Source organism: Numida meleagris, chromosome 27 (genome assembly GCF_002078875.1).
Source record: "Numida meleagris isolate 19003 breed g44 Domestic line chromosome 27, NumMel1.0, whole genome shotgun sequence".
Lineage (NCBI taxonomy): Eukaryota > Metazoa > Chordata > Aves > Galliformes > Numididae > Numida > Numida meleagris.
The window spans coordinates 4424257-4450567 of record NC_034435.1 but is presented as its reverse complement, the minus strand read 5'-3'; the positions used below and the strand labels follow the sequence as shown (position 1 = coordinate 4450567).

The 26311-nt window shown below is 40.5% G+C and overlaps 1 protein-coding gene across 7 annotated transcripts in view; it reads right to left on the bottom strand.

Moving 5' to 3' along the window:
- Positions 1483-26311, bottom strand: part of EPS15L1 (epidermal growth factor receptor pathway substrate 15 like 1) — a 38049-nt gene continuing 13220 nt past the window's right edge. For 4 of the 7 annotated variants that reach the window (XM_021378781.1, XM_021378783.1, XM_021378787.1 and 1 more), the window contains 12 exons: positions 26192-26264; positions 25501-25662; positions 24469-24666; positions 23940-24104; positions 23496-23622; positions 23325-23375; positions 22764-22900; positions 22393-22453; positions 22103-22185; positions 20671-20803; positions 10813-11018; positions 1483-6465 (listed from right to left, as the gene is read on the bottom strand). In XM_021378781.1, the coding sequence (XP_021234456.1) occupies positions 6319-6465; positions 10813-11018; positions 20671-20803; positions 22103-22185; positions 22393-22453; positions 22764-22900; positions 23325-23375; positions 23496-23622; positions 23940-24104; positions 24469-24666; positions 25501-25662; positions 26192-26264 (1543 nt within the window). In that variant the 3' untranslated portion in view covers positions 1483-6318. The remainder of the gene's footprint in view (positions 6466-10812; positions 11019-20670; positions 20804-22102; positions 22186-22392; positions 22454-22763; positions 22901-23324; positions 23376-23495; positions 23623-23939; positions 24105-24468; positions 24667-25500; positions 25663-26191; positions 26265-26311) is intronic. The other 3 variants (XM_021378782.1, XM_021378784.1, XM_021378785.1) reach the window with 2 other exon arrangements.

Here is a 26311-nt window from a genome sequence, read left to right as displayed (position 1 = left end):
CTCTGGCCTATCATTATGTCATCAGGAAACATCTGCAATATCCCACTGGACATCCCCTGTGACATTTAATGTATTGGAAGAAAGCTACTGAGCCTGAGGCCTAAACACAAACCAAAACACACCAAAAACCCCTCAAATCCCAACAACCCCCTTTCTGTTTTTCACAGCCCGTGCACGATGGCAGCACTGGTGGATGCGGGTACCCTGATGACTTTACACCACAAGTGCTTCCAAAAGCAGGGCGCACTGCGGGGGGGTCACGCAGCCACAGCGCTGTGCTCCCACCTGGCCAGCAGCGCCAGCGGGAGGGAAGGACGCAGCGTCTGCAGGAGGAGCTGTGCCAGCAAACGCTGCCTTTGCTCCAAGGTTCACGGCGGAGCTCGGAGCCACTTTCCCTGTGAGTTTCCATTGGACGTGGTCCTTCCCCAGCGGGCGCTCGCGCTCCCGGTGCCGGAGCGATGGATGTCGGCCATGGATAGCGCAGATCTGGCAAAAACACGGAGAAGTTTCAGGTTGGGATGTTGTTCAGGACGGCTTCCAAAAGTGGAGCGGGACCGAACACGGAGCTGTAGCCCACATTTGTTGTTTTTTTTCACAAGGGAATAGGTGGAATTACACTAGGAAAGGACTTGGGTAGGAAGTGGCATCTGCTCGTGCCGTGCTACAGCAAAATCTGGCTTCAAAATGTCAGCGAACTAAAAATATTGCTGGAGAGCAATTTCGAGATAAACCTGCCTTGGCACGCTGCTGCTGGCCATGCCAGCGTGTGCAGAAGCGGAGCAAATACAACAAACACATGGGAGAATAACGAGCCAAAGAGAATAAGGCAGGGCAGCAGGGCAGGGAGGGGTGTTTCCTTCCCCTGAGCAGGAGGAGTTTGTCCCTGGGGAGCCCGGACCCTCCCAGCGTGAACCCCTTGGATGCTCAGCACCGCGGCACGCGCTGCCCTGGGGAGGGAGCAGCGTTGGGTTTGGGGACGGCTCAGCTCCGACCGAACGCGTCCGGGACAGCGGGGAGGGGAGGACAGAGCAGGGGGGAAAGAAAGAATCAAGCAGAACGAGGCGGCTGCTGAACGCGAGATTCATCAGCTTGACACCGCTGACATCAGGGACGAGAAAGAAAGATCGCCAAAGGCTCAGAGCTCCAAAAAGTAACTTCTCATTTATTATATTAAACAATAACATTTCTCTTATTATATTAAACAATAAGCACGAGTGGGTTAAAATTAAAATACCTTTCTTTCAATGTGTTACGATCGTCAAAAGATAAATATAACTACAATAATGTACATTTTTGGAGATATTAGTCAAATTTAGCTCAACATTGCAGTTTCCACTTCGTTTCCACCCTTTCTAGGTCAGGCTAAAGAAAATCTTACTGACAGGGGCACCAGGAAGAGCGCGCTGCTCGAAAGCAGGAGGAGCCGCCTCACTTCCTCTGGAAGTTAAACTCAAAGGGGAAAGCAAGCTGCAAAAATGAAAATTCTGTTTTGTAACAAATTCGCCTTTATTTCCTTTATTTATAAAACTTTCAAGTAAAAAGAGCAGTATATCAACTGATAAAACAAGTGTGTCAATGAATAACCGTTACCATATTTACTCTAAAAATAAATCTTCTATAATTCCACCATACTGCAAGCGAAATTCCTTCCTAAGAAAAGATGTTTGTCTTCAAGTCTATGGTGAGATGCAATGGTTGACACACGACAACTTCGCTGCTCCTCTGGTGGAGGAAGAGGTCGGAACTAGATCATCATTAGCACGGATAAATCACTTCAACAGAGCTCATACCCAACATCCGAATGAAACAGAAGTGGAATTCCTGAGAGCGAGGAATCAGACGCAGAAGGCGGCAGAAATCAAACCCTGACACATTGGGAAAGCAACGATTCTACTTGGACCAAAATTCCTTGGGCCGCGGTTCTACAGAATAAATACTCTTCTCAATGGAGAAACACTAACGAAGAAATAGTAACCCCAAAAGGATTATAAGAAGAATCCAAGAAAAGTGCATTATCTCTCAGCATAGGATGACAAAATAATTCCTACAGAACTCCTGACAACAGATTTCAAAGACGAACTTAAACAAAAAGGTGACACAGCCAGACACAGCGCGGGACCTCCGACACCCTGAGAGCGCGTCACAACACGGCACAGCGAGGACCAGCGACCCTCGTGGGGCAGAGATCTCACAAGGAAAAATTGGCCAATACGAAACTACTCCTTACAGCAGCATTATAGAAGTACTACTTTTACGAGCATCCGTTTTTATTGCAGGATGACTGGTGTTGTTTTACAACGGGAGCGTGTGACTACGTCGGAGGGAAAGCACTCGAGGCAAACGTGAACACACTGGTGGATAAAGGAGCACAGGTAACTCAGCACCTGTCCCACACGCAACGCCTGCATGCGTAGGCTCAGCGTAAAGAATTGCCATTCCTGTAGTAGCTGCTGGGCCTCGGTGCTGTGTGCAATGCATGGTTTTCCTTGAGTCACTCCAGCAGTGACAACGCTCTGCATGAGACACACACGTGCCACTATCAGTGCCCGCAACCTCTTTGTTTTGCTCAGCGTACCACAGTCTAACAATTTGTCCAAGGAAGTAGCATCACCCCCATCCCTTCCCCAAAGCCAACGCATCCGCGTTCCTCCCGAAGGAGAAGCTCAGGTGGAAACGGAGGAAACAGAACTGAGGTCCAGGTGACCACTGGGTGCAACCTGTGCCACCGGAATGAGGTGAGACAAAGACTTCGTTCACCTCCGTGCTTCCATGTTTGAACTGTGCGAGTGTGGGGAGAAACAGCTCCTTAAAAATACCTGGTTTTTTAAATTGGGGGGGAGGGAGGGAAGGAAACAAAAGAAAATACAAGCCGACGTAGGGAAAAATCATGGCCTCAGCCTGAGAAAAAGTAGACCACACATGGCCCACACATGGAGAAGATCAGAAATTAAGCCTACACTGCAAAGTAACTGAAAAGTGGAGCTGAAACACTCAGAAGGATGTGAAGTCACACCCGGTGCAGATGATACCTGCTTTCTGCCAGGTCTCTCTCACATTTGGCACAACGAGGGAACACAGCTCTTCAGCCAATGAAAGCAATCTCAAAACAAACTCACTCGTAGCAGGCAGTCCTCTTTTTTTTTTTTTTCTTTCACCAGAACTTTGAAATTCTAAGGGCCGTAATCTCATCTGTATTTCTGTATAGATTTCACTTCTGTGCCCATCTCTCTATAGAGAATACATACACGCAAATGTTAATATATAGAATATATATGCATATTCTACATATCCGTTGTATATACACATTTTATGTACAGCACAAGTAACTATATACTAGGCATAGTACGTGGGCATGTATAGTATATACACACACTATTATTACATTATACATTATATATATATACACACAAATAATATGGATCTCAAAATGTACACTGTATATGCATTGTGTATACTCACATTTTATATATTTGCATTGTACACGTTGTGTCTGCCCAAATAGCAAAAGGTCTATTTGTGCTTGAGATTTCACCGTTCTGGAGGAAGAATAAGGTCAATGTCTTGCCATAAAAGTTTTGTCTTAGAAAATCAAGTGCAGTTATGATACAAAACACTAAGCCACAGGCAGAAGGGAAGAACGTGGGAAATCAACTTTCCTACATGGAAAACTGTATTAAATACACAACAGGGAGAAATCACAGCTACATTTTCCTCTACTTCAGTGCCTCACATTTTGTGTACAAAGCGTTTCAGTAAAGCTAAGGTAACTAGATCTTACACACAGTGCAGAGCGGACACGTTCTATCCTTGCTAATTTGCTTGATCTGTTGCTGTTGAAGCAAATACGAAGAACGAGTCCATAAGGAAACAGGAAAATGAGCAATTAGTTCTAACACTATGTGGAATGCTAGAAATTAATTCACATTTCTGCCTTCCTGCTCAGCAACTTGAGAACACAGACTCCTTGCCTGAGAAGCATTACAAATTACAATATTTCTGAGCGCTGACAAAGCAGCACAAAGTCTCGTTATGGTACATAACACAGACAATGAATCAAGCTGTTCAGCTCATCCACCCTGTCCCACTGGAGTGACATCATCCAAGTAATATCCAAAAGTGGTTTTCCTTTCTGAAATGGCACTACACACAAACAGGGTTTTATTACAGCAGAGGAGACACTACAAAGACTCATACCCAAAAGAAAATGAAAAGGAGACTCTTACTCATGAATACAATTTGTTTAACTTCACTGAGATCCCTACACTGCAGCCATTCAATTATGAAAATTACTCTTTCACAGCAAGTTTGATCTCATGTCAGCTGCAGACAGACCCAGTTTGCTTTCAGAGACTTTAAGTCCCGCAAAGCAAGAGAAAAGAGAACGCGCTGAGGTTTTAATACGTTTGATCATTTAATCTGACGTTCTACAGAGAAAAATGAGAAGGGATCTCCAGTGTGATTCTGTAAGATTAGAAATCCCACCGCGCTCGCAGGCGTTCACTCACAGAAGGTACCAGAGTCGTCGCGGCGCTGTCCTGGCACCGCAGCGCATGGCCTCCCTTCCTGAGGCAAATGAAAGGCTCGCACAGCGTGCAGTACCAGTGGCACAGCACACACACAGCAGGGCACTGCAGCTCCTAACCCTGCACGCTGAGAGACGGGCTCTCAGTTTGATGCCCTGTGCAGATGTAAAGGAATGGATGCGCACGCGTCTGTGGATGCACACACAAACACGCGCTCGCCCTTCGCACAAAGGCCTAAGACAACCAACGCCGTTTCAGCGGCGTCTCAGAACGGAGAACTACTATTAAGATGAAAACAATCCAATTTGGTTCTTATCTCTGTGAAGGAAAGCATCCAGAATAAGGCAGTTACAAGAGAATGGGGCAAGACTGCTTTCGTTCAGTAAACAGGCACTGTCATTGTATTGTGAAAAACAGAAGTAAGGAAGCGAAGGCAGAAAAACGTAACCGCGTTCATGAGGGCGAAGGAACAGCACATCTTCCAGAAAACAGAAAATGCTGCAAGAGAACGGCTGCGCCGGGGAGAACAAAGAGCATCGAGAACCGGCTTCCTACGCTGTCAGACATGGAAGTCCAAGGTAAAGACAACCGAACCTTCAGAATTCCTGTGGTTATCAGAAAAGGCAACCCTCGTAAGCAAATAATTCACAGATTTATCATAAGGACTTATTTAAATCGGACACGTAAAACACAGGGTGTTATCCTTACCAGGTGGAAGCAGTGAGTACCACAGCCGCGCTTTAAAGCCGATCCAGGCAGCCTGTACTTGCATGAGTTACACATGAACGTAGATGATGCAGTAAAATCTGTTCAACCTTGGCCTTACCACAGCTAAGCAACATTTGATCTGTAACCCCATATATAAGATAGGTGGAATTAAAGGAACAGAGGTAGAGACTCTCACACACATCAACGGGATAACAGAAATAATACCATCTATGTTCTGGCAAATGGAGCCAACCTAAGGTGACTTGTAGGGGAGAACACAACTCAAGCTTGCTAAGTACTCAGCTGAGTGCTTCTTTCATACAGAATCAAACTTCTACCACAATCCTGTAATCACATCTGCTTATGAGATAAAGCCAGATTTTACCTGGTCACTTAATTGCCAGCCATCACTTCTTCAACTTACTACAATGATTAACTCCATCTTTTACAACGTCACCTACAATTAAAATCCAATGCAAACAAATATTTAAATAAGAAAACCTCCTAAATCACAGAGTTCTCAAATTTAGAGTACTAGATACTATCTACGTTGGTATTCATCGTATATAAACTGCCAGATTCTTTCATAAAAGCTGTATATCTGCGATAAAAAGGGACCAATAAGGAATTTTGTGCTGAAGACTTTGACGTAGATAACACACATCAGCCTACCATGAATTATTAAATTAAGCAAGTGAAAGCTAATTCTGTAAATATCTTTTTATAACATTTTCTTTGAAATTTGTACTGCAGCCTCAAAAAACAACGGGAGTCAGGTAATAAGCCAGATTCACAAGGTGCAGTTTACTATATGCAACGTCGTCTTCAAGACAAATAAACTTTGTTTTCAGTATCTTAAGATCCTGTTAAGTTCCTCACAAGCAGTAATTTTACCTAGAACATATAACACAGTATTTCCTGCATATTACGCACTCGAAAAGCTGCGCGGAGCCCAGCTGGATTGAACCAGGCAGTCTTGTTTAGAGTTGAAGGTGACTAGAATTATTTTCACAACAGAACAAGAGTTTGGGATCTCTGAAAAGCCACGTCTAAAGGTTTCCCTGGGCCAGGGAGGAGCCCAGCAGCCCTACGAGCTCGGCATGTCGGCCTTACTGAGCGCAATGGCCAACTCGAGGTCTTCTTGCTCTTGTCTCCGCAGCCGAGCCAGTCTTTCTTGCTCTGCTTTTTCACTCTCCCGCTTTGCCCAAGCCAGCTGCTGCTCTTCATTTCCAAACTAAAAAATGAAAATGGGAAATGAATTAATAAATTTACTTGAAAAGCCAGAGGAAATTATGTAAAAAATACAATGAATCAGACTCATTAAATACGTGAATCAAATATACCAAGCTGTCTTAGGGAATTCTTCCCGACTAGGACAAAAATCCCCTCACTGCTCTCCTCACTTCATCCTGCCCTTTAGCTCCTCAACCTCTTCCTCCTCCCCCCGCAGAACAGACCCGGGGTGTGCATCCTGCACCCCAAACCCCCAGCACACCAGGTGGCACTTTGCGAGCGTAGCAACCTACAGCCAATCGTAAGAGCATTAGATTTGTTAGCTTTTAGATGGTAAAACCAAGAGTTATTTATTCTTGTGCAATTCCGTTGCTTAATTGTAGCATTTCCTGCTAAGGGTGAGGGGCTTTAATCACGACTCCGCCGACTGCTGATTCGGGGGAAGTTTCATCACCTAATCAGAAGTTACAAAAAGCGCTTCTGTAACTGTTCCTAAAACACAAGCAGAGTTCTTCCAGTAAGAAATAATGTAAGAGAAGCCACTTCACTTCAGCAGAAAACACTGAGGAAACAGAACACATTTTAACATCCAGCTTCCAATGTCTGAGCTTCCCCAAACACTTTTAAGCACACCACAACAAAACTGCTCCAAAATGACGCGCTGGTGTTCTCTGCTGAAGTATGCAGAAGTTTGCTTTGCTTCCATTTTCTGCATAAAGTATCGTACAAATGCTTGAAATAATTTTATAATTTAAATAATAATTTAAATCTGAAAGAATCGACCGTATCATTTATTTTTGTTGAATTCGAGCATTTGCTAAAAAGGGGAAAGCTAGCAGAAGTGTTGGCAGAGATGCACGTGAGTATCTGCATTATATCTCCTCTCTAAAACTTGCTTTGTTCTTATTCGGAATGTTCAGAAAAACTACTTTTTTTTTTTTTTTTTAGGAACAGGCAGGGAGAGAACTCCATGGAATGTGGTGGTTTAATTCCAGCTGAAAACATGCTGCAAAAATGGCCCCGTGGTCCACAGCACCGTAACTCTGAGCACTGCAACGCGCCACGGCAGGGCTGCTCCTCCCCAGACAAACTGGGAACATTGCTCTGATTTACAGGGCAGCGTTAAGGAGCAGACCCACACCTCGCTGCGCACACCACGCAGGCACCACCTCCGCCTTTTCCACTCTGCACTGTATCTCCAATTCAGAGTTTTAAATAAATGCCTCAATTTGTATTTGTTTAAGTCCAGCTCTCATTTACTCTAGTCCAATGATGCTTTTTATCTGGATGCTTCTGGATGCTCAGTTCCTGACTTTATTTGCCAGATCAAGATGCAAAAAAAGAGGACTATTTAAAAACTACTCTTCAATCGATACTTCGGCTTTCAGTGCCGTTGGAATTACGTGAGGACCTTTGCATTCAATGCAATAACACTCTATGGAAGTCCCACACCTGTAACGATATTTCACTTTTAAATATCAGATATCCTACTGTCAGTGCTCAGCTCAGTGCTCACTAAGATTTTAAGTAGAGTTTTTTCAACATCCAGGGAAGAGAGACTCCAATGGAAGTGGGACTTCTCCACATACCCCATGGACTCTAAAGGAAAATCCTACGCTGGAATAACTGAGAACAACAGTCACTCTTTCCCTTGTCATCAGAAATACAATAAACTTCGGTCAAACTCTCTGGGGGTGGTTTCTGTTTGTTTGTTATGTTGAGAACAGCTGCACCCTGTAGCTTGCACCTTTGGACAGGTCTTCCAAGGCTATGACCGTACAATTTCTGACGTGCTTACAATGCACAACTCATACTTCCATGGGTAAAAAGGGCTCAGTACAAAGCTGGATGTGCCTTTATCACAGAGAATTAGCGTGAATTCAAATGCTCGGGGCGTAACGCTGGCCATCAGATAGTGAGATGGTGAAACACACGATTCCTTCCGGCCTCTGATTCCTGTACAGGTGGCTTATAAGGAGGTAATGTAACTCAGTGACATATCACTTTAGGTAACTTTTTTTTTTTTCTTTGCATAAGACCAGGTTTCATGAAGTCCAAAAATAGAAAACGCATCTATCATTTCATAAAAGCTCTCCAATATTATTATTATTTTTTGCAAAAGTACCATCAGGCCCAATGCATGGATGAGGAAAACAGCAGGCTGTGGCAAAACTAATAAAATATATTAAAAAAGAGCTACAGATACTATCTGCTAAATTACCAGATTACATTAAGAGAAAAAACATATTTTGCTTCCAAATGCTGGGTTTTTTTTGGAAATTTAAATGCTTTCTGCAGGCTGATGGATTGGTTTTCTTGTTGATCTGTAAACTGAAGCTGGAACCTAGAAACACCTGGAACATGAGCTACCAAAAGGTTCCAGTTTGTTCCAAAGATTCATATTTAACGCCAGTGGAAAAGTTAAGAATGCAATGAGAACATCCTTAACCACTGGGTGCGTGCCTTGGCCAACAAATTATTTCTTTGCAACAGTAAAGAATTCCAATTAAAAGTCAGGTTATTCCATCATTCAAACCAACACGATACTGTGCTCAGATTCCATGGACTTGAACTGTGCATCAAAACACCTTCTGTAAGGAAAATGGCAAAGTTTCCCAAAGAACAGCTGAAGACAAGTGCAACACTCCTCCTGATTGCAGGGTAACTAGCAGCAATTGTAGCACTGTAATCATGAGCTAGGCAAACAAAAAATAAACACTAAGAAGATCAGGGAAAATGTCCAAATCAGTTAACCTCTTTTTCCTTATAACAGTGGAAAGCCACTCACAAAATCACTTAATTATCAGGAAGCCTCTTCAGTAAGGGGCTACTACTCCTGACCTCACTTCTCCTACTTCTCCTCATCTTTCAGTTAATCTCATCTCCTGGAAACTTGATGGCACAGAGAATTAAGTGCTAGAGCACCCACTGGGAAGGGAATCACCCACTGTGGTTAATTGTTCAGTACATTCGTTAGCGTAAGCCACGTTTTTAACTTAAGAAATGCAGTCTGTAAGTAAGACAATAGCTGGGAAACAGTCACTCCATTTCATTCCTTGTCTCTTTCAAGGATGAAGCTAGGTGGTGGTCAAGAAATTTCAGATAAAGCAAGTTTTGCGTCTTATTTTTATTAAGAATGTCACCATTTTGTATACAATCACAGAACTTAACTGTGCATGAAATTCAACAGGCTAATACTAACTGTGGTAAAGCATACAGAATATCTTCAACTTGGACGTCTTCAGTATCATAGATAAATTAAAGCACTGAGGCCAGTAAACGTATGCACAGATGACCTCGACTGACAATATCAAATAGGAAAGTGATACACATTTACTATTATCTAATAATCAGGGGAAAACATTAAAAAAAATCAGCAACCTGAAAGGTTCAGCTTGAAGATCTCCACTCGCTGAACACCAATCTGTGCCCATCAGGAACAGATTGAATTGGCAATTCCACTGCATGGCAACGTGACAGCACAAGAACACATGAAAGGAGGAAGAAACCTGATGCTGTGGATGGAACAGATTTCTACCTACTTGTGGAAGCAGAACCACACTACTACTATATTTACAGTGATTTCCAATTCAATAACATAACTGCCAGCACGGAAACCAAAAGCAGGCTCTCAGAAACCCGGATTTTTTTTAATGACCGGGCTCTTGGCTTCACTTCCAAACCTTCAGTTACTGCCTCTGGAGTGCAACATGGAAGCATCTGTGTTGGTTCTACACAACAAGTTTGTTTTCTTTGTCTAACAAGGGCTTTTCTACAACATCAGTCACGGGAACAAAATTCAACAGCTAAATTTGCAGTCTCTGTCTTGTATATATATCCTTACGATCACATTCCATTGTATACAGCAAACATTGTGACAGGATTGTCAAGAGTTTTTTCACAACAAATACAAATACTTTACGGAATCTTTCCCTTTAAGGATTCACTCCTCAGGATATGGTGAAATGGCTATAGAAATGTCTTCAACAATTGCTTTTGAATCTGTACATCATTGGCTCCCAAAAATCAATTTACAAAATAGCCTCCATGCAACAAAAACAATACACAGATTCTGCTACAAAGAATTTGTGAGTAAAGGCACACTGTACTAGAATAATTTAAATGCAAGTAAATCCTTCAAAATTTAGTATGAAACTCAAAATTCCTTTTTTATTGAAATAATGCCTTTTTATTACAGAAATATTAATACAAAAACAACGAGGACAGCATGAAGGTACTAAGAGACAGAAGCCAGTGAACAGTAGGTTTGCAGTTAAAACAAAAACCCAATAGATTGCTGCAAGCAGAGCAGAAAGTGGTTTGCTCAGAGACAATGAACTTAACTTACAGAGCTGAAGTCTGCAAACCCCAAGGAAGAGTCTTTAGAAGTTTTACTTGAAGAGGAGGGAGCAAATGGATCTTTTCCACTAAATGGGTCCCCAAACCCCTTTTTACTCTGAAACGGGTCACTGCTGTCAGCCCCAAATGGCTGGAATGGATCATGGGGCTTGGGAAAATCTGAAGACCCAAGGTGGCTTACAGGAGTACTTTTACCTGGAAAGTTCAGGAGAAAAAAAAAAAAGAAGAAAAAGAGAAGTTACTTACCATGGACAATGCAAATCCCTTACATAGGAAACTGCTGTGATGCACTTTAGCATCATCCACTCTTCCTGGGGTGGATTAAAACTTAACCAAATACAATAGTACTCATTTCTCAGTGCAAATCATCTCTGACAGCTGTTTTATTTACCTGGATTTATCTTTCTTACAAATGCTACAATATTAACACCATCAAGATTTTAAATGATAAAACCCAACACGAAGACATCTGATCAGAAGAATTTAACAAGCATGACTTCAGTTCATTTTCCAGGAATAGAGACATCTCAGTTTCTTTGGAATTACATAAACGACAGAAGGCATGGACATTTATATCACTAAAATAATTAATTGTGTTAAGTAGAACAGTAACTTATCTGTGAGTATACAGAATGTATGTTTTTTTTTTTTTCCTGGAACTGGTTCATATTGCTACGACTGCGTACAACGGAAAAGAAGGTGATAAAGAAATCACCTTGTTCGGGGGTGCTTGCTGTGCAACCCAGTTTTTGTCGGTGACTTCTTGTTCATACATTCCACCCCCGTAACGGGAACTGCTGTGTGTGCTCATAAATAACAGCCGTGTATTTTAGTAGTTCTAATTAGAACCTCAGTGGTTAATTCTGAATTCCCTTTGAAAAGAACCCTATTTTTAGTGATTCCACCAACAGAGGTCAGAAAGCTGTCTGTCCTGACAATGCCATGTACTCGAGGAACAATAAGGCAGAATCTGGGAACATCTTTAAAAGAAATGACAGCTACAACTTCTCTCAAAATAACCTGAATCACACACCCTATTTAGCATAATAATCTGAATTACCTACCCTATTTACATTAATAACAGCATGTTTTAAGCTTCCAGTTCTCTAGACTATAACTTAATAGGAATCTTATTTATTCACATCAGGATACACATCGTCGGGAAGCACAGAAATTGAGCTGAAAATGCAGATTCCGCAGTGTGGACTTGCCATATTTGAGACACAGCCTGCTGTCTTTTCAGAAAGTACTGTCAGTCAGTGGGATGTGCTCATACACACTGTAAGCTGCACACATTCAACAGAAGCAGGGCTAGGGGTGCCTGCATCTTCCCATTGTCCTTCACCCTACGTGGTCCCACACCAGATCTGATGGACAAAGGAAAAGCTGGTCCATTTTAAGCCACTCTTCTCATAGGTTAAACCTGCTGCTGCTGAAACCCCTTTGTGGAATTGGTGACTGTTAATACGAACGCAGGTTTTGTAACATTATTTGCTCAGCAAGCCTGTTTTTTCTAGGTGGCCTGTTTAATGTTTTTGCACAAAGCCCCTAGTGGTTTCGAAACACAAGCAGAGAGCATTGGGGTTTCTTGTGCTTCATCTTCAGAACAGATCACTAAACTTTGCTGTAGAGGAAATGTCACCATGAATACTAGCGTGACTGTTAATAATACAGAAAAAAATCATTTTATGTTCTCAGTGTCATTTTCTTCATTTTCTGAATGTTGAAAAATAAAAGAGGGTTTTAATTTTGTGATTCTAAGAACTTGAACAGGGCAACCTATATAAAACAAAGATTATTTGTTGCAGAGAAACGTAAGGGCAGTGCCCATGCTGAATAAGCCAATCCCAGCACTCATGAGCCCTCTTTCACTCCACTCTCTCTGTTGCTTATGGCTTGTTTGATCCTGCAGAGCTCAGCAAACATGGCTGTGAGGCCTAGCAGAAGTTTGTTTGACTAGATGCTTAGTTAGATGTTCACATTTACTAACTTACTGGCCACAGACTAGTAGTAACGACAGGAGAGCTCTCTTTCTTACAGCACATTGTTGCAGGCTGACCCCAGATGCGAATCCCCCAGTGCAGTAAGGATGTATTTTAAAAAGATTTCTGTGTTTCCATGTGGCTTAAGTATTTCTATAACATAAAGCAAAAATACCAGCATCACTTTAAAACATCACCAACTGAACAGAAGGATTTGGCAAAATGGTGATGCTGCAAAATACACTACAGGTAGTAACTAACAGTGATTAATATACTGTATTTTATAAGATACTCTTTAACGTTTTTGAGGCACGGCAATATGAAATAGGCAAACAGTTGTAACCCTTACTTATTTGATTTTTCTGCTAATAGTTTCGGGGAAAGAAGTTCAGAAAAAAGCAAAACAGGTCCTATTCTGAAACCACAGCAGTTTCAGCAGTTACCCAAGTGGTGCACCCAAACCACACCGAGGGCTCACTTCAGCAAAAAGAGATGATGAACAAAATGGTTTACCACAGCAAATGCTGTTAACTTGTAGTGAACTCCACCCATGCAAAGGGTTTATCTAATTTCATACCCTGGAGCAAAATTTAGGGCTGAGATCTATAGTTCAAGGCAAACAACTTCTCACCAGTAGAACGCAATTAGAGAGCTTCACTTATTGAATTACAACATATCGACAGTGAAGCAATGAAGTACAGTTTTCACCATATTCCATGTTTTGGATCTTAACGCTCTGCTTGGAAGAGTACCTTACTGTACTCCAAGAAGCAGCAGCTTTCACATGTGCTTGCAGGCTGCACGCTGCCAGAGCTGCCACCACGCAGCTTTCAGCTCCGTCTGCACAATGCTCCCTTCCAGGGCGCGTTCCAACGTGACAGATCCGCTTCAACAAGCTAGAGTCACGCTTTGCAGGATTCGTAGTGACAGTGAGCGAAGCCCACACGTGCAGTCACACCAGACAAGCCGGGCCAGGTTCCTCGCCCATCTGTAAGAGCTGGAGGAGGTGTTACTCTGCACAAGTTTGGAGACCGAGAGGTGCCTCCCCCAGGTCTCTCCTTGGCGCTCCACCAAACCTATCTGCATTCCCATCTTACTCAGCACGCTGCTAAGCTTGCCAGCTCCTCCACTGGTGCAGAATAAAACTTTCATAAACTGCGAGCTTTAAGAACTTACAGGAAAGCATTATTACCGGCTTTCAAATTACTCTGAAAATTAAATTCAAACCGATTTTCTACAGAATACTCGAAGCCTTTGTCCTCAACGAGGGCTATTTCTTCACTGTATTTCAAACTCGACTTTCTGTTCACACAAATTCACAATATATATTTTTAGTAACAGAAGTAAGATTTTTTCCTATGCAAAATCCCCCCCCAAAGTGTTTTTGCTTCGTATTTGCAAAATTCTCCCCTCCTGCAAGGCAACAACCCCGCACATCTTAGCTTAGGAGAAGCGCTCTTACAACCTCCAACTCCTGGAAAGAGAGGCCTGAAGAGAAAATCATTCTATATTCAGATTAACGATCTGTTCTGAAACAGATTCTAAACAACCTGTTTCAACAATCAGTACTGAAAGATCTTTATTGTGAGAGATCAGCACAAACAGAATCAAAGCGTGAATGGAATTTTTAGTTTGTGGCCGGGGCAGGTGCTCCACCCATGAGTCATTTGTCCTAAACAACAAGGGATGCTTTTATTCTAACGCAACTGTCAGGTCTTCTAGAAGGCACGAAAACAAAAGTCTCCTCGTCACTCACAAACTTTGAGGCTGAATTTTTCACAGCCAGCTGCAGATGAGGAAAAAATAAAGGTGTACGGGCACCGCGCTGCTCGTGAGTAACCTTGGGACTGAAGCAGCTCTACGGAAACAGGTGTGCGGTGCCACTTCGAAATAAACAGAACCCTCCTGTGATCATGCAGCAAATAACAGAACTCCGTGCTCCCCTTTAGACCAAAGGTGATCCATACGACCTGAGTGTGCCCATGCAATTAAAAAATGTTAAAATGCAAGGGATTTTTTTTTCCCCTCTAGTTAAACTAAATGCTTAACAGTCTTCTTTTGTTTCTAACTCCTGATTAAATTTACTGTACCTAGCATGGCTTCTTTCTCCTTATACTTAATATGCAGTAAATACACAGAGAAAATTTTTACGCAGATTCATGTACTGGGAACGTAGCACATGATGCAGGTCAAAAAGTGCCCACAAACATGCAATGTGCTTAGCACCATCTCCTCACAAGACAAGATTTTCTTTCAAGAAACGCAGCCAGTAAATGCACTCAAAGCATTCCAGCTTTGTTTTTCAAGTTCTTAACTGAGATACCGAACCAACCCAGCAGACTGCGTTTAGTTGAGCCACCGAGGACACAGTGCACAAAGACACTGAGATGTGCAACTCAAAAAGAAGCAAAGATCTCAGCTCTTTTCTTCCCTCAGTGACAACAGTTAGTAAGAATTCCACGTACATGTGAACTGACAGGGCTCTTGTACTTCTTTATAGATGAAAAATAAGGCTAAAACTGTACAACCAGCCAAACCATAAAATGCCTTAAGTTTAGAGAAGTAACACATGAAAAAAATCTATATTTATCGTTGACATAAAGGAGGAGGAAGCATCAAATACAAAGGAAGGCAGCAGTGGCACAGGGCTGCACAAACACTGCTGCTGCACTGCCTCCCCACCCCGTGCTGACAGCACTGAGCATGCACACAGCACTGCAGGGCATCCAGCTTCGGTCAGGGCTGCAAAAGAAGTCCCACAGTGTAAACATATTTGAAATCTTCCAGTTAGACAACTGTAGTCCAGGCAACCTGGAAGACGTGTGCACCTGCCAGCTGGGTATCTGCTCACTGCAGAATCCACTCACTAAAGCTCTGAAGTCAAATTGCCTCCAGGCTATTTTCTTTCAGTATATCTTCTTGGTCATGATAACTCAGTGGGCAGATGAGTGTTACACTTATGTTCCAAGGCCTATGAGCAGTACATTTGCTTCCATTCCTAGCTCCTTCTGAGCTAACAACCTTCTAAGGCAACTACACTCGTGAGGAAAGGGTGAAGCATCCTCACCCCAAACTAGGGACTTATTTCTGCAGATGGATTGCTGCAAGCATCACAGCTATCAGTTTTCTGAGTACTCAATAGTGCTTAATGGATCTTACTTAAAGGCCACGCACTTCTTGTCAGCAGATTTAGATACCATTTCTTTTTACCCGGGACTCCACACAAGTGGGGCATCTCTGAAGGATGAGAACCACACTCACTATTTTAAGCAAGGCTGGTTTGTCCCCTTTTCCGTCCCCTCAACATTTTTTGCAATATTTTGACATTTCAAAAGCACTGCCTGTCATAAAACCCATGTGAGAATGGAATCGAAGCCCTTAACTCAAAGGCAGAGGTGTTAACCACTAACCTCTGAAATGCCAACCTATAAATTCATCTTCCATAGTACCTCAGAGCTACAACGAATAAAGGGATCAAAAAACAAAGGCCAAGTTCTTTCACGAAGGACTGTGTGCAGTCTGGAATAACAACTTCCCAGTATAATTTATTTTAATATCTGTACTTCAAATAGCAGGAAAGTAAACCTACAAATCCCTTCTTCACATGGAATGAATGTGATACTTAGTCCTTTGAATTCCCAATTATGATGTTTTTCTGCTATTTGTGTATTGGTATTCCATAGAAAAACTTAATTCTTTAAAGTACATAAATAATGAACTTCTCAATTATTAATACAATACCAACCACCTCCATTAGTCAGTAATATCAACATATATGAGATAAATCGTAAAGTTTACACAGACTGAAAAAAGCTAGAATGATAAAAAACAACCATTTTTAATCAAATAACAATTTCAAGAAGAAACAAGACTGAAATTGCAAAGCACGCTTTCCTCCCGCGTGTTTAGGACTTAATATTCTTTCAAGGTTAAAAAGGTCAAAACCACTATAAGCAAGCAATAAAAATTTAGAAGAGGTTGAAGGTTACACACTGGTTAGTGGTGAAGGTTCTTCCACTAATATCACTGGTTAACAGTACTGTTATAACCGCAATGTGGAATGCATGGTGCTGCATTTAAAGGAAGTGGGTAAGGGTGGGGCAAATGCACTGGGTCCCACGATCAAAGCACTAGAGCATTGAATTTTACTTATAACCCAATCACTGACACCCACACAGCAACTTCCTGTACTTTAAAAAAAAAAAAAAAAAAAAGAAAAAAGAAAAAAAAAATCTGTTTCTCTCTTTTTGTAATCAACAACTTTTACCTAGAAACTAGTTAGCGGTGAACTCTGACTGATTTCAATCTGCAGCTCACGGCAGAAAACATAATTGTTCATCTGTGAGAACCTCCAAAGACCATTTCAACTGCCAGGTTTCAGTGTACCAGCTCTTTCTGACTATTTAATCTTAGTTACACAACAGTCCTACAAGATCTGAAAGCTAGTATAAGAAATACGTGAGCAGGCGGCCAGCGGTGCAGATTAATAAATGGAATGCTTTATGACAGAAAATTAAGTGAATTTTCTAAATCTGCACAACTTCAGTTAGTTTTTACACCAGCACGAGAAAATAACTTGCACTGGGATTCAGATCCCTGTCACGGGGCACCTCTGATTGAGTGTGTAAATACACACTATTATTTTTCTTAATACTAATAATAATTGAAAAACAAGGCAAGATTGGTTAACAGGCGAAGGAGAAGATGAACACACAGCTCACAATGCACAGAACAGTCCTGCTTAAATCTGGCTAACTTTTTCTGAGCTTTTTGAGCATTATTAAAACTCAACATCAATAAATACTGGAAAACTTTCATTTTTCTCAGAAAGAAACCCTTCAGTGTGTCCAGTACCACCTGGTGAACATCAAATTACTTCAGCCTGCTCCCAAAGGGGCTGTACTAAACCTAATGTCCATTAGGAGCTTCATGGACTGCAAATGCATTCCTGAAGAAAAAGAGCATGCACATACTCCCCGGGTGACTTTTATTAGAACAGTCTGGTCAGAGCAGCTCAAGAGCTTTTTCTTAGCTGATCTCCCTCAGCCCAAAAGAATCTTAAACCAGGTAAGGGACAGAGATACCGATTTTTCAAATCTCTGTGGTAACAAAGCTGTGCTGGAGCTCTGCTGTACACCTGTACCCATGCTCACAGCTCTAACACACCTCTCTTCCTTGTCATCTTCTTATATTCGTTTTTATTCATGGATTTATTAACCTCCAACTCTCCTTAAAAGACGTACTGCCACTGAAAAAGCACAAAGGACCATTTAATCAGGAAAACAAACATAGGAGATTTCTCTTGGACCAAATAAAGATCGGTTTAAGACTGAGAAACATCTGAGGTATCTTGAAGGCTTTGGTTCAAAAAAGGGTGAAAAAGAAGGAAAGTGATTTATGAAGAACAAAACTGTAAGCCTGAGATTCAGCCTAAGATACAGCTTTAAGGAAACACTCTCATGATTGTTATCCCCTCTCCTAACCTTAGTTTTCGAGAAGGGAAAGATATGGATCTGAAGGGTGTCTCAGCCATGCCACACAGCGAGTGCTTGCCTATCCTTTGTAGATAATAACCACAGACAGCTGTGAACACAAGTACCTAACAACAGCCATCAGATCACTGCTGCTTGTCAATGTCCAAGCTTTGAGAAGAAACACCAACTACAGAAAAGCAGTAAAAGAGGAAAAACAACCAATCTTTCAGTTTATAGGTTGGACTTTATATGGTGAAACGATTACCCACTGAAACTCTGCTGCTGACAAAGCTGCCCTAACTGAGAAGTTCTCTTGAACTGCATGAAAAGCATCCCCACAGCCCTTATTTGAGAGCAGCGAATCCGAACCACACATTCCTTCAGCAGCTTTGTGCAGGTGCAAGTGAGGGCCCTTTGATGTGCCCTTCATCAAGAGGCCAACAGAGGCTGTGTCTGAAGCGTTCCCCCGGCCCCGTGCTCGGTTCCTGAAGTTTGCTCCCTTCTCATTCTCATGAAGAAATAACAACTGAGGCCAACTCCCCATTTATCTGGGCAAAACATGGACATATGGGCAAGAAGGGAGACTGTGGCACACCTTGGCCACACTCTGATAATCCAGAACACCCTGTGACAGCTCCATGAACAGATCAGATCGTGTGTGCATGTCACATAAGCCCTAATGAACTCTGAAAGTTGTCAACTACCACTTTAGGAAACCAAGCAACTTTTAATGCTCTGCAGACATATCAACTAGGTAGTTTGACCACTTGATTTTGGAGTGTTGAGAACAAGTAAAGCTTTCTGTTAGGCCTCCACTGCACCTGACTAACAAAAGACAAGCAAGCCTCACAGGTCATTTTCAAAAGCAAGAAGTGTTACAAAAGCAAGTATGAACTGGGAACAGCAAGGCAACCTACAGATTGGCTGCTAATAACTGGCATTTATTCATCCTTCAGCAAGATCTTTATCACATACTTTTTTTTTTTTAATTAAACAGACCAATGAGAAAGGTAAGAAACAACGGAAGTTTCTTTTCTGTTGTTTTCTGAGCAGTGTTCCCATTTCTAACACATACTTGTATGCTTCTATCTCTTGCTCAAATCGCAGTATATTACTATAAAATTTCTCATGCTTTAAGTAACCGCTGAAGATTGCTTTAGTGTGGAAGGAAGGGAGGAGTGTAACTGCATAAGCACATGAGGCTCGTTTGCTTTAAAAAAAACCTGCTTTGTTTCCTCCTTGTCTATTTTATCAAAACAACATTTGCTTTGGGTAGAGCAGCGGAACCTTACAAATACTGTGTCTCACAACGAGAGGGAGAATTACACATTTAAACAAGATTTTTGAAAAGACTGATTAAAGGCTGAGTGCACACATCTACATTCAAAACAAACTATTAAAGCTATGTGTCCAAAATTCTTCAGTATGCACAAAAGAGGGAATGAGAAGACAGACAAATACAACAATAAAAAAAACATGCAGGCAAGTCAGTCCTGTGAAATGTATTGCCCATTTCTGCAAAGTGTATTTGCTAGGAGCGTTCATGTTTTGAAGAAGTAACTTAAAGAAACCACATTAAAGAAATAACATAGGTGTATTTAGTATTTGATTCTTTCACGGCGAATAAGATTACCTTCAGCTTTAATACCACTTCTGTTCAAAATCTAATGCTGTTGCAATGGTCTGCTTCTATCTGTTTTATTAAACAGTATTTTGCAAACTTTGGATTAATCTATGGGCCACCCCTGTGACAGAAAGCACCTTTCATGTTATCCAAGGATCTAGTTCTAGCACAACTGGTTTGCAAAACCAGTTAGATCAACAATATTTGTTGTAAACAGGATGGGAGCAGGGTGCACGCTTTTCTCCAAAGCACAGCAGTTGAAAGGCAGACAATCCTTGGTAGCATTATTACCAGACAAGTAGAAAGATAAACACATCTTTCAAATTCTAAACGTTGACCCATGTTTACTGCAAAATTATGTGTCTATTCATACACAGAATCCGGATCTCCTTTTTTTTTTTGGGTAAGCCAACTAAACGTTCACTGCTAATATTAACTGAACTATAGTGCTGCTGTTAAATGTAGACCTGAAACTAACAGCTCTAAAGTGGCTTCAGTTCTTGAAACAGTTTCACTGGTATCTGAATGTTTTTAAAAATCAGCTTTTTAAAAAATGAGCTAGGGAGGGAGAACAAGTTGAAACTGAATTTCCAATCAGATTCACTCCGGTTTATTGACAATTCCTGCCAATTTGCTGATCATCTCATAGCTTCCTCTATGGTTAAAATGTAAAATATTAAGATAGAAAACTGACAACTTGTCCTTATTTCCAAGTGTATACAGTAATAAATCAGGGGAACTGGTTATTAAAAATATAACCTCCTTACCACTGGGTGGCTTGGGCCGTGGAGGGACATTTTTCTTCGGTGGTAACGCTGGTGTGTCTGATTTGCTTTTGAAAGGGTCATCTGAGAATCCCATCCCTCCAAAGGAGGAGGTGAAGGGGTCTGAAGCTACTGACTGCAACAGAAAAAAAAGAGTATGAGCACACTGCAGAATATCTCTTGTTTCACAAAGGTTGTAAGTTAACTCACTGAAAAGCATTAACTTCAATTCTGTAAATCTGTCCTCATTTTTTTTTTCTTGTAATGTCAGCAGCACAAGATGCTAACAGCCACTCTCACAGGCGCTAGTACTTTGTTTAAGAGCACAAATAATTAAAGGTAGCCATGCTCTTAAACACATAAGTACTTAAACTTTTACTCCTAGCAAAAAGCTAAGAAAAATAAAAGGAAGTAAAACTCCCTTTTATTATTTGGCAATGAACATTCACACTACAGCACAGCCTTCTCTCTGTGATCAAACAGAACCATGAAACAAAGCAGTAACTGTAAAAATACGACATGGCAGAATGGACAGCTTTTCTTCTATTTGTCTTTTTTCGTAATACCTTGGAAAATTCTAAAAGTGTTTTGCTTTAACATACTTCATATATTCAGCTGTTTTTTGTGAAAGTCTCTCTTAACGATTAAAAATAGCACAATAAACTACACCATGTAGGAAAATTTATCCTGAAATAAAACAGAATGCTTTGTAGGCAAAGCTAAATCTAACAGTCACCAAAACTTCCAACCCGAACCAAACACGCCGGTATCTGCAAGGACTGCTGCCACCTACTGGAGAGCTACCAACCTCCCAAAAACTGAAAAATTAGAAAAAGCAGTACGAACTTTTAACTGCAAATTCCAAAGTCGGTCTCACAAAAGTAATGGCAGACTGTCACTACTAACCAGATTAGGAGGTAAGGACATGCAACTACTTGGAATACATTATATATTCAGTTTATAACAATAAAAGAAAAAATAGCAATCCTGTTAAATGCTGTGAAATGACAGCACACCATGTTTTCCACCCTTCTCTGATTCCCTATACTCAAGGAGAAGTTGTTAAGAACAAGTTAGAATGCCATGAGAGATGCAGTGAGTACCCAAGAGAACTTAACAATATATTGCTGCGCCAGCCCTCCATTATCTGGAGCAACTACCTTTGATTACAAGTGAAAAAGAGATGTTACTTCTTTTGTTTCTCTGGTATTTGAGAATGCATGTGGAAAATTTCCCCCTCTTGAACCTAAGGTCTTGATGAAGACTTTTCCATATATGAGATGGATGGAAGGTATTTTGCTAAGTAGTTGTTGAGACTGATTAGAATAAAAACAGCAGAAATGGGTTGTCAGCTTAAGTACGGCAATTATATCACATCCTTCAAAAATGTGTAAATAATTTTTAAGAGAACATTTGCTTTCCTCATAATCTTTACCTTTGACATCTGACTGAAGTCTGCAAATCCCTCACCACTACTGAAAGAGCCACTTCCAAATGGGTCCAATGTTCCAAATGGATCTGGAACAGGTATAAAAAATAATCAAAATTGTGCATAAGAATTTTTAAGAACTTACTGTCAAAAAAGCAGGCAATCAGGTAGGTGATTAAATGACACTTGCATTTTTCCCCGTCATGTGATGTTATGAGAAAACTGCACAGAGCAATATGTTTTCTATCAGTTGATTAGGGGAAAAAAAAGAACAAACTGTTTAGTTTTCTTCTTACCTGGACCTTTTGAAGAGACACTGGAAGATGTAAAAGGATCACTGCTTTCAAAAGGGTCAGGCTAAATAAGAACAGATACGTAATTACTGTTGTGCTGTACTGCACACTCCTCAACATCTACTACTTTAGAACAAGTTACTTCCAGTCTCAGACCATTCTGTTTGGAGGACATATAATCAAATGAACAGATGAAATACGTAGTATTAGGCTATTGACAGCATTGAACAAAATCAAAACATCTTCAAGTGAAAAGCATATCACACAAATACAATCAATATTAGTTCCCACGGCAAAATAAGAAATTACACTCAGAAGTGTTCAGAAAAAAAACCTACTGGGTATAAATTAAGTATAAAGTATAAATCACTGACCTTTGAGGGTAAAGCAGAGGGCTTGGAGAATGGATCTGATGTGAACGGGTCACTCTTCACCTGTTTCTTGAAGAAATCCTCAGGGGCAGAACTACGAAATGGATCACTTTCCTTAAATGGATCACCTCCAAAAGGATCTAGGAGGAGTATTAAAAGGTAAATAGAATGTAGTGCCTAGTAGCTAGAACAACAAGGTGTGTCAGTAATGAACCATTTTTCATTTGACCTCATACTGATTATTTTTTTCTTACTAAAAAACAAACAAAACCACCACCACCAAAACCAGAAAAACACCATGGTAAATCCAACAAACTTCCAGATACTCTCTGTACTAGGTATTAAGCTGCAACAAGTCCATACTTTCCGTGAATATCTGACAAGGTTACAGACTTCACTCCAAGTTAACAATGTCTGTAACACACTGATCTTGTTTGCACTGACTGCCACATGCAAACCAAATTCCCACATGCAAACCAAAAACCAGAGAAACCCTGAAATCCATCTTTGTGTTTGGCTACAAATTGTCTAATTCATCTGTCCTGTCATTGCAAGGGCTTTTACCTGCTGGAGCAGGTGGCTGCTCTGCAAAAGGATCATGCTGGAATGGATCACCTATGCAGGACAGAAAAATCATTTGTTTTATCCACTATTTAGCAAGATGATAAAAGTTTGAAAATATCATTTACTCAACAGTTGATCTTCAAGGTCTCAGGTAAGCCATTGGTCACTTACTGCCTTTGAAAGGGTCTGCTCCCTTAAATGGATCAGATTTGAAAGGATCTTCTGACTGGAATGGGTCTGTATGCAATTCTTGTGTATTATTGGTGAACATCAAGGCTTTATTCTTAAATGGATCATCCTAAAAATTAAGACCACAAAATACTGACTTAAAGGAAACATAACAAATGATTTAAATAGTGCTGGAACTGTCTTAGCAGAAGAGAAATACTAATACATTTTGGAAAGTAAACGTCTTTTTTTTTATTAACTGAAATACGTAATATATATATAGCGCAGTACAAAGGAAAAGTTTATGTTATTTCTTTCGGAAATAAGAAAGAAATATATCATTAAGGGGAAGTTTACAGCAAGAGAAGTTGCTTAATTATTTCAGATTAGGTATAAATAACAAATCTAATTGTTGCAAAATACTCTAAATAACAATTTTTTTCTTACCATCGCTCCATAATTGCTTCTTTCTGTCTGCCCAAGGCCTTCACTAATGTCTGCTAAATTTGTCAGGCTACCACCATTAACCCCATTGAGAGCTTCATTATATTCTTCTATACTCTTATTGACTTCCTGATGGCTCTCTTGAAGTTGAGAGAGTTTACTTCTTGCCTAAGTAGTGAAAAATTATTTACTATGTTAAACTTTCAATAACACTGTCATTCTCACAAAACAGAAGCGTGCAGCTACTATTGAATTGGTTACTTAAGAGATTCAGTAAGAAGACAATCTTTTCACCCATGGTTAAACATGGTTGCAAGACAGTTGCTTCCCCCCCTCTTCCCTGCAACCCCCTCAGGAGTTAAACTTCTTCTGACTCAGACTGGGAATTGTTAATTCCACTGAGCAACAATCAGAAAGGTTTATTTCATGCACCACTATTTCTTCTCTTCTGTAAAGTCATATTTCTAGTTGATGTTCAACTTCTAGAACTTTTTTAAAGGAAAAGTGATGTCATTCAAACTACAGTGAATACCTGGTTTATTTCTTCTTGTGTTGATTTTAAAGATTTGATTATTGTTTCAAGCTGCACTTTTCCAGCCTGGATACTCTGCTCTAACTGTGTCTCTTCCTGCTGGAGGCGATTCAGCTCTGCTTTTGCTCTATTAAGATCATCTTCCTGTGATTTTAAATCCGATTCCTGAGATTGAATCTGCATTTTCAGTGATGAAATCTAAAACAAAACATTACAAAAATCAGAGAGAAAATTGAAGTAAATGTGCTGTAATGTATTAGGAATTTATAAAAAATAGAAAGCTGTAAAGCAACCTATCAAGTGCTACAGAAGACAAAAATCATAAGCTGAAGAATTACATGCTTCTTAGTAAGTTACACAGAATTTTTGGTGTAAGCATGCAGGATACTCAATAAAACCAAGAACTATTAATATCTTAAATGACATAAATACCACACTAACTGTGAAAGTAATTAAGAATTGTTTCTTAAATGGCTACCCTGTAGTTTTCAGAACTTGGTTCCTTTTCCGTCGAAATATTTATCAAGTATTACAAAGTTTTGTTTTTTTTTTCCACCTCTGGTAGGGTTAGATTTATACAGCTGCATAAGACTCTCCTTATACACTTTCTTGCACAGCATTAGACACCAAGGTTCTGATGATCCTATCACCCTGAAAACCTGCCTTTAACTCAAAATACTGACATGAGGTTCACAGATAAAAATATGCACTGCTGTCCGTGGACTGTCTGGTGGGTCAGGAATAATGCTTCTAACTCTTCTAATGGGCTGAATATTTCATATATTCAAAGAGCAATAACAATTTTCATAGGGAGGGACTTCTGTAGATAATCTGGTTGAATACCATATTTATAACCGTTATGAAAGCTGTGTAAGTTAACAAAATCCTTTTCGGATCTCTGTATTTGTGTGGAAATTGCTATTTATGGTTGAAAAATTATGGACAGAAAAAGTTTGTTTATGAAATGAATGCAACTTCCTTCAACAAAAGACACAATATACTTGAGGATCCCCAGGATAAACATACACTCACCACCTGTGTTTCTTCCTGGCATTTCTGCCTTACATCATTCAGCATATCCTTCAGTTTGGCTTTCTGTTGGTCCATTTCGTCCAGGCGGTCTTGGGCATCTTGTTTCTGAGCCTCAAGTTCTTGCAAGTTACTTGTCTCCCTGTCTAAATCATTTTGCAGTTCCTGAGGAAAATCACACAGTTTGTAACTTACATTCAGCTCATGCCTTATGGGAATGATCCATCACAGAAAAACAGGCTGGCACACTCCACAAGATTTTCTATGGCATACAGACTATTCCCTGCATGCACACGCTTTCTTTCAGCAGGAACTCGTGGATGACACTGTACAAACCAGTGCCCATGAGATGGGAAGAAGCTGTGATGCAGAACACATGTGACTGAGTTATCTTTACTATGAAAAACAATGCTTTTTGAATGATTTCCTAAATGACGGTGTTGGTCAAACACTAATTAAAGACATTTCAAACCGTTCATGCATCATCATCTATTTATATTAACCAGCATCAGAATAAAACATTTCTGATGGAGAAAAGGAAACTAAAGACCTTTCTGTAAGTTAGAGAAAATCCCATACAGGGAGGAGACTTTTTCCAGAAACAACATAAGGAAAGACAGAAGAAAGCAAGCTTTATTTTCACTGTATTATTTTAGATTACAGAAAATCAATGATTAAAAACAGGAGTTTTTACCTGAACTTCATTTGTTTTCTGTCTGATTGAGTCTTCCTTTTCCCTAATGTCCTGCTCTAGAGAATATTTTTCTCTGTAAGATAAACAAGCAAATATTTTCATCATTAGTTAAATAATACA